Source organism: Sinocyclocheilus anshuiensis, unplaced genomic scaffold (genome assembly GCF_001515605.1).
Source record: "Sinocyclocheilus anshuiensis isolate Anshui unplaced genomic scaffold, SAMN03320099.WGS_v1.1 scaffold939, whole genome shotgun sequence".
NCBI lineage: Eukaryota > Metazoa > Chordata > Actinopteri > Cypriniformes > Cyprinidae > Sinocyclocheilus > Sinocyclocheilus anshuiensis.
This window is the reverse complement of record NW_015544227.1, coordinates 1159328-1168081: the sequence shown is the minus strand read 5'-3', so window position 1 is coordinate 1168081 and position 8754 is coordinate 1159328. Positions and strand designations below refer to the sequence as shown.

General features: G+C 37.2%; 1 protein-coding gene across 2 annotated transcripts in view; it reads right to left on the bottom strand.

Moving 5' to 3' along the window:
* LOC107697456 (neurofibromin-like) overlaps positions 1–8634 on the bottom strand; it is a 59117-nt gene extending 50483 nt beyond the window's left edge. For both annotated transcript variants that reach the window (XM_016498255.1, XM_016498256.1), the window contains exons 1-8: positions 8346–8634; positions 3634–3777; positions 2640–2723; positions 2291–2481; positions 2103–2209; positions 1891–1958; positions 964–1039; positions 721–878 (exon numbers count right to left, since the gene is read on the bottom strand). In XM_016498255.1, coding sequence (XP_016353741.1) covers positions 721–878; positions 964–1039; positions 1891–1958; positions 2103–2209; positions 2291–2481; positions 2640–2723; positions 3634–3777; positions 8346–8405 — 888 coding nt within the window. In that variant the 5' untranslated portion in view covers positions 8406–8634. The remainder of the gene's footprint in view (positions 1–720; positions 879–963; positions 1040–1890; positions 1959–2102; positions 2210–2290; positions 2482–2639; positions 2724–3633; positions 3778–8345) is intronic.
* Between the last annotated feature and the right edge of the window lie 120 nt (positions 8635–8754).

Here is an 8754-nt window from a genome sequence, read left to right as displayed (position 1 = left end):
TGTGTGTGTGTGTGAGATAATTTTTTAAATAAATGAACATTTTAAATAAAAAATATTAAAGAAAATGTTATTAATAATATTCATTCATTTTTAAATGAATGTGCTATAGAAATAAAAATAAATAAATAACTTAAAGATGGCAAATTGCTAAATTATATTTACTTTACACAATATGTGACCCTGGACCACAAAACCAGTCATAAGGGTAAATTTTTCGAAATTGAGATTTATACACCATTTGAAAGCTGAATAAATAAGCTTTCCATTGATGTATGGTTTGTTAGGATAGGACAATATTTATAATTGGCCGAGATACAACTATTTGAAAACCTGGAATCTGAGGGTGCAAAAAAAATCAAAATATTGAGAAAATCACCTTTAAAGTTGTCCAAATGAAGTTCTTAGCAATGCATATTACTAATCAAAAATTAAGTTTTAATATATTTACAGTAGGAAATTTACAAAATATCTTCATGGAACATGATCTTTACTTAATATCCTAATGATTTTTGACAAAAGAAAAATCAATAATTTTGACCCATACAGTGTATTTTTGGCTATTGCTACAAACATACCCCAGCGACTTGAGACTAGTTTTGTTGTCCAGGGTCACATATTTAAATATTTAATCTGTCAATTAGTAGTTTTTATAATTTAAGAACAATAATGGTCAAGAGGATATCTTCACAAGTACACATGCACAAATTTGTGTATGCTTGCCTTGTTGTCTTTCGAGTCATCTGACGTGTCTCTGGACATGTCTTGAGTGATGTCAGGACACAGGATGAGGAGGATGATCTGCAGGGGCCAAACAGCTGCCTTCCTCTTTGTACTCTCAGCAAAACTATCCACCAGATCAAACAACTTCTCGGCACACTCTGAAACACACACACACAGATCAAATTCACATATCCTCTCCAAAACAATTCTGATATGATACAGTGAGGTTTTCAGCGGACGCACCAGCCATGTCTGCCTGAGGCCTCTGGTAAAGCCTGCTGAATTCATCAGCATAATTTTCCACCCAGTTCCAGAACGCCTGCAAATTCAATCAAATTAAAACACACAAATACAGCAGATGTTTGCTACACTGAGGCAGGACATCACTAGGTGGCAGCAGAGACAATTTCATACAAAACACCAACACATTACAAAATATGTTAAATTAAACATTTAAATCTATAAAAGTATTATTTGACAGTCAACAATAGTCAGGATAATGTACACTTTTTGTATTGTGCATAATTATTATTACCATTGTCATTCTTATGAGTCATTTTATTTCAATATATACCCATATGATTAAGTGACTCTACAACATCTACGAATTTGTATCCTGCTTGTGTATTACCTGTCCAGTTAAATCATAATTTGTCTTCGTATGCATTTGTCCCTCAAATGTTCTGTTGTTCTGTCATAGGTTATTTTATTTAATTGTTTATTTTATTATTGTAATTATCTTTTTTCCCCTGTTGTCGTTGTTCCGTGAAAAAGCAAAACCACTAAAATATATATATATTTTTTTTTTTTTTGTTTTAATCTATAAAAGCAAGAAACTGTCCTTGATATACCAATGAAAATTAATTACAGTATTATGTATAAAAAACAATCATAATATTATTAATAAAGAGTCACAGCTTTAATTTGCTTTTGTGTAGTAGTAATAATAATAATAATAATAATAAATAACTAAATATGAATTATAATTATATACTTTAAATTGTAATAAATCTTTATAATGTTAAGGTAATGCATAAAATGCATTTCTTTATAATAATATATAAAAATAAAAATAATATAATTACAGTTATTATTTTAAATTGTATAATATGAGCCACATAGCTGTAATATGCACATAATAATAATAATAACAATAATAATTCCACCTACCTTCCCTAAATTGTAGATGACACTCAACTGGGCTGGCTTCTTCAAGGCTTTAAATTTCAACACAGTTTCTGCAAGGAGAAAATACTTAATCTTTAACTCTTTGACACATTAAAAGAAAAAACAGATACTCTTTCTGTTGCCTCTAATATTTTCTCCAGAATTCCCCACATCAACTTATTTAAGTTCTGAGTGCTGAAACCTTCCAATCAAACCTTGCAGGAGGCGTTTAAATTTACAGCAGTCCACGTTGATGTACTGGATGAGCTCGATGTCGTGCACGTCTACGTTATCCTCAGAGCAGACGGTCAGCTCCTGCAACCTGCAGGGAAGCAGACAGACAGAAAATCAGAGAGATCAAACCCATTCATTCCTTCATCTAATCACAAGTGGTTGTATGTACCTGGTGGAGATGCGGCTGAAGACAGCGCTGAAGTTACTGCAGCTCAGAGAGAACAGAACCCCACAGGCTGAGTTCCTCAACTCGGCCGCGTGCTGGTTTCCCTCACGGTACGTGTGGATGAAATGACAGATCTCGGGCAATAACTGCTTTACGAGCATGGTCTCATCCAGACGCATGCTGTCCTTTGGTTGCTGGAGAGAGAAAGAGTTTATAGGACTTCTTTATAGGAATGATCAACATCTAGATGTGCCTCTCGGAGCTTCAAAATTATGTTGAAAAGGCAATAATGGCATAATGGTGACAGCTCATGGATATCAGACACAATGAATGGCCTGCGGGTGTCTCTCACCCCTGCCAGGCACTTCTCCAGTGTGTCCATGATGATAAGCTGGGACAGGTAAAGGTTCTTCTCTGCAGTATCACCAAATATCCGCTGTAAGAGACAGAGAGAGCAAACTAAGAGAGAGAGACAAGCACATGTGGCATAGAGTTCTAGCACAAAGAACCATCTCCAACAGTCTAGAACAAACGCTCACAGTAGCTCTTGCCTAGTGACCGACCAATATTTTTAATAGCCAGTATCAATAACTAGACAGAAAGACAAAATGTTGATATGAGATCAATAACAAAGGAGAAAGTAAAAAAAAAAACGTTCAGAAATAATAACATAACAAATTTACTACAAAATCATTCAAAAATATTACATTTTAAAATAAACATCAAACCTGCTAAAGACTGTCCAGGAGCTTTTTTTATTTTTTTTTATTTAGCAACAATTCATTAAATTGATCAAAAGTGACAGTAAAGACTTTTATGTTACATTTAGCTATGTTCACGTTTCTTTCAAATAAACGCTGTTCTTTTGAACTTTTTATTCATCAAAACATCCTGAAAATAAATATATCATGGTTTCCACAAAAATATAAAGCAGCACAACTGCTCTCAGCATTGATAATAAAAATAAATGTTTCTTGAGCACCAATTCAGGATACTGGAATGATTTCTGAAGGATCATGTGTCACTAAAGACTGGAGTAATGATGCTGAAAATTCAGCTTTGCCATCACAGGAATAAATTACATTTTTAAAATGTATTAAAATAGAAAACAGTTATCTTAAATATAAATAATATTTTACAATATTACTGTTTTTACTGTATTTTTGATCAAATAAACAACCTTAGTGAGTGCAAGATACCTTTTTTTATAAAACCTCCCTGACTTTGAACACTTTTGAATGGAAGTGTGCATATTATAAAATATTAAAAATACACATTAAATACACAATAACTCCATTTGTATTCATATATTGTGCTTGTGCACCAACTCTTGAATAAACACTCACCATGTTATTGACGGTCTTCAGTATGTTGGTGAGTCCACTGGTGACCAGGGAGAATTTGTACCTGGAGATGTTGATCAGACATTCCTTATTGTGCTCCGTGCTGATTTTAGTCTGTGTGTTCTGCATGCCGACTTTCACAGGAAGCTAAAAACACACAAACATGCACAGTTAGACTGTGTTCAGGTACAGACACATGCATTCAGAATTGTGCACAGAAGTTGCTTCAACCCACTTACAGGACAAACACTCTCTGAATGAGAGATAATAGTGAATAAATTTCATTCTGTTTCTCACGTAAATCTATTGTGTGACTTCAAGACAATGAATATAGTGCACAAGTCGTATGAACCACTTTTATGGTGTTTTTATGGTACTTTTTTTGTCATTTAGTAGCTTGACAGCCCCAGCTGCCATTTATTTCTATTATATGTAAAAGAGTAGCTAGCATATTCTTCAAAAATTCACACCTTAGTATTTCACAATATGAGGTGAGCAAATCATGATGGACACATTTAGAAGGTGAACTATTTCTGTAATCAATGAGAAAACATTAAAAAAAAAAACTTACTGGGCCGGGCTACAACAAAGTAAACAGTAGCGATCATCTCAGTTACAAAAAGCAAGTCAGAAAATTGCTAAAACCAATCGGAGGCACGGAATCCCATTTTGGGATTATCTAGAGCTTTGGCCAGGTTTAGCTTCACAAAACACCCCTAATCTCCGCTAAACTTCAATCAAACTGCAATGATCCCAACACGGACCACAAGCCACCCTTGACCAGGCCCCTTTAACAAGTCCCCCTTCGTGTCCCACCAGTTGGATGGACGGCCTCTGAGACCTTCAAGAACACTGGTCAGTGTGTATACGCCACCGAATCTGGTATTTACCACCGAAAGAAATCAGGCTAAAGACTGGAAACACTGGTTTATGTCTCAAAATCGTCTGTTGTTGCAGTACCTTCAGCAACCTTTAAGGGGCAGAAATAGCAGCTTGTACCTTTAGTTATCTCTGGTAGATAAGGCCTAAACTATTTTTCTTGTGTTGCCAGTTTAACCAGCCCATAAACATCATATTTCTCCCGATAGTCACAGAATTTTGCTCGCAAATGGAAAGTTTCCCCAAAATGAAATGGAAACAAAAACACAAATATTTGAAGAATATCCTGTCAGAAACTCACCCAAGAACTAAACAACAACTCAAACAAAAAGAGAAAGGGAGAGGGAAGATTAGCGTGACATCAGATTCTTCAATGAAAAATAAGCCATAGCCAGGTTGAGTTGAAGGTGATGGTCCGTCATCCAACAAGAAATGTCTGTTAGACATGTTGAGATGCGAGCAGCTATCGTCGGATCATCAGGATGAAATGAGAGGTAGAGTTGAGTGTCATCAGCATAGCAGTGATATGAAAAGCCATGTTTCTGAATGACAGAATCTAGTGATGCCATGTAGACAGAGAAGAGAAGTGGTCCAAGAACTGAGCCCTGAGGCACCCCAGTAGCTAGATGTTGTGACTTGAACACCTCACCTCTCCAAGATACCTTGAAGGACCTATCTGAGAGGTAAGACTCAAACCACTGGCGTGCGGTTCCTGAGATGCCATTTTCCAATAGGGTTGACAGGAGAATCTGGTGGTTCACCGTATCAAAAGCAGCAGACAGATCCAGCAAAATAAGTATAGAAGATTTGGAAGCCGCTCTTGCCAGTCTTAGGGCTTCAACAACTGAAAGCAAGGCAGTCTCGGTCGAATGTCCACTTCTGAAGCCACTTGTGATCCACAGAAAAAAAAGTAAGTCAGATGAGGATGAGTAATTAATGACAATTTCTGTGTCTGTGATGATGACGAACTGTTACGTTTGTCAATGTTTCTCTGGTGTCTGGTCGAATTTTAATCAAAAACTTCAGGGCATTTAACACAGGCAGGTTTCTGCAGTTGTAGAAAAACGTTTGCAAATAAGATGAAAAGAAAACATTCTAGCTTAACCATTCACAGGCTTTTGTCTGGTAAACAATGGGTTATATTTCTAACTTATAACCTATTTCTTATGTACAACTGCAGGTTTAAACCAGTAGGATCCACACTAAAGTCAGGTCTTTAAGGGTTAAACTGATGACGCAGCTCTTAAACGAAAAAGTGAAGCTGTGTGTATCAATCAAGGGTCAGCTGTGAGGTTGGTTCACTTGTGGGACACAAAATATGAAGTGAAAGTATAAACATTAACCCTCATCTCACATGATGTGATTTACAAAAGCAGGACACGTTTCTGGAGCAACATTTGGTCAACCAATCATTGCCATAACTTTAACCCTTGATAGCCTCTTTACAAGACATACAATTTTGGAATGTTTGCTCATCACAAAAATGGCTTGACTTACAGATGGAGCTTATTCACATGTTTATGTGACATTTATGATTTAGTAAGCAAGTGAATACACTGTTTTTAAGATCTTTATCAGATGTTTGTACACAAACATGTTATTAAAATTGAACATAATACTTTCTAGACTAAAAATCAACCGAATGTTCAAGGATACCAAAAGATATTCAAATATTCATAGATTTCTACCTTACTAGAAAATAAAATATATGACCAATTAATTATTAATTAAGAAGCAATAAATCTTTGATTAAACTAGTAAAGTGGTTCAAAGTGGTTGCCATCCCAAGAAACTGTATCTCAATATCTTTGCACGCAGAGGCACTTAACGCATACACACTCTGTTCTTTTTGTGTCATTTATTTAAAGTGCCCCCATTATGGGTTATGGTATGAAAAGTTCATATTTTGGTTTTGGGAGTCCCCAACAACAGGTTGACATGCATGCAAGGTCAAAAAACACTTTCATTGTCTTATAATATGCATTTATTTTTACCTTACTTGCTCACGATTCGTTTAACGATTCATTTTTCCAAACCCCTCCTTTGCGTGACGATCGGTCTCATTTTCATTTCATCATGCCTGTAACGCCTGATAAAGCAATGTTTGTGAGCGCATTGCTGCTTTGTGTACAGTGTTACCGGGGAAACCGCTATTTTTACCGCTCCAAAAGAAGCATCTAGTGGCAAAGAATGAATTTGCATTTTCATTCAGACCAACAACAAAAGACGAACAAGTGGGCGGGCAATATGCTAATGTTTCATGTTGACGTCAACATGAAACGGCTTGGGATTCGTTTTAAAAATGACTCGTTTCTTTTGAGAGACAATAACTTAAAGGGGTCATAGGATGCCCATTTTCCACAAGTTGATATGATTCTTTAGGGTCTTAATGAAAAGTCTGTAACATGGTTTGGTTAAAACTTCTCAATGGTAGTGTAAAAAACAAATTTTTTACCGTCAAAAACAGCTCTTTTCAGAGCATGCAGATTTGTAGCATTTGCCTTTAAATGTTAATGAGCTCTGCTGACCCCGCCCCTCTCTTCCGAGTCGCTCTCAGAGAGACTGTTTACTTTAGTCGCATTCATCGTGAAACTTGCTAATTAGCACTGGGTGGATTTTTATCATTATAGGGGGGTTGTATACACACACTGCCAAAACACATTTCAGTTCAAACAACTTGTAAAAGTGCATGTAGCATCATATGACCCCTTTAATACATGGCAGGATGTTTTCATTCATTTAGAGCTGTGTTACACACTGCATGAAAGGTAATTTTCAAAAATCCATAATAGGGGCACTTTAAGGATTGTCTTTTTTGGAGTAATGTTAATGCTTTGAATATCCAGAATGTTTCATCTGACTTACATTGATTTTATGGACACATTCTTTGTGCTTTTTACATAAAACACAAAAATATGGACAACGCATGTTCCTGCATAAACTTGTGTTTGTTTATTGGAAGGTTTTATATTAATAAATGTAAATGCACCAAATGTAAACCCCATTTTATTGCCCTTAAGCAAGAACCGAATATGTATTAAGGTACAATCTCTATTCAGTCTATTAATAAGAAAGCAATCAAAACATCTAGAATATCGAAAATTTTTGACATACTTTCTTACATTTTTTATCATCATTTGTGAACTCTTTGTTGCACACAAAATTGTATGATATTTCTTCTTGTATGTATATCAGAATTGCATATTACTATTGCATATACCAGGAGGATCCTGCACTTTATGGATTTATTCATTTTAATGGGGAATTTGCATATGCGTGACAGTTAAACAGTTAAATAAAATGCGAAAGATGTATTATTTTGGCTTGGGGGTCATAGTGGTCTGGCAGATGGGAAACACTCACCATAGGGGCGACCCTATATCCCTAAAGTCCCAGGGCAGTGATTGGTCAATAACAATGTTGTTCCAATCACTGGCCTCTGATTTTTCTTTAATAATAATTGGTTGACAGGCACGTTACTCCAGGTCCTAAGTTCTCCTAACCCTAAAATCAGTAGTCAAGTGATTGCTTAAGAGGACTGATTTACGAGATGAACACTTGCACTGTGATTTTAGGTTAGTAATAGGGTTTGTTTAGGTTTAGAGTTGATAAGAACGTAGTTCCAGGTTAAGTAGAAGGTGCTGAGCAACATGTACTGCTAAACTAGTCGCGTCCCATGCATTTAGCCTTGTTACATTATATAAACACAACAGCATCATAATGAGAACGGTAGATGCGCCGCTGCTGCACGGATGCGCTGCGACTAGCGCGCGACAGCTGCGTAACTGCGCATCCGTGCAGACGAGGCGTTCAGAGATGTTTAGAAGAGCTCTGACCTGCTCGTCGAATCGGGTGATGACGGCCTGGACCCACTCCACGGGCTTCTGCGCCGCCATGGCCGCTCACGCCTGCACCTCCGCCGCTAATGATGATGATGATGAAGTGGAGGAGAAGAGGACGCCTTTTCCGCGGTCTGCGACCCCTGCGCTCCTCGATCCGCGCCGCGCTGAGGGCCGAACGAGGGGCGGCTCGGAATTCGGTCTGGTCGGTGTCAGAAACAGCAGCATGCCGCCATGACAGTGCCGGAAGTTTGAATCCTCCGATCCAGCGAAGCAGCAGCAGCACAGTAGCGGTGCAGATGAGAGATAAAACAGAGTGCGCATGCGCCAGCAGAGAGAGAGCGAGAGAGAGAGAGAGAGAGAGAGAGAGAGAGAGAGAGAATTTAACACCTTTATTTAATACAAA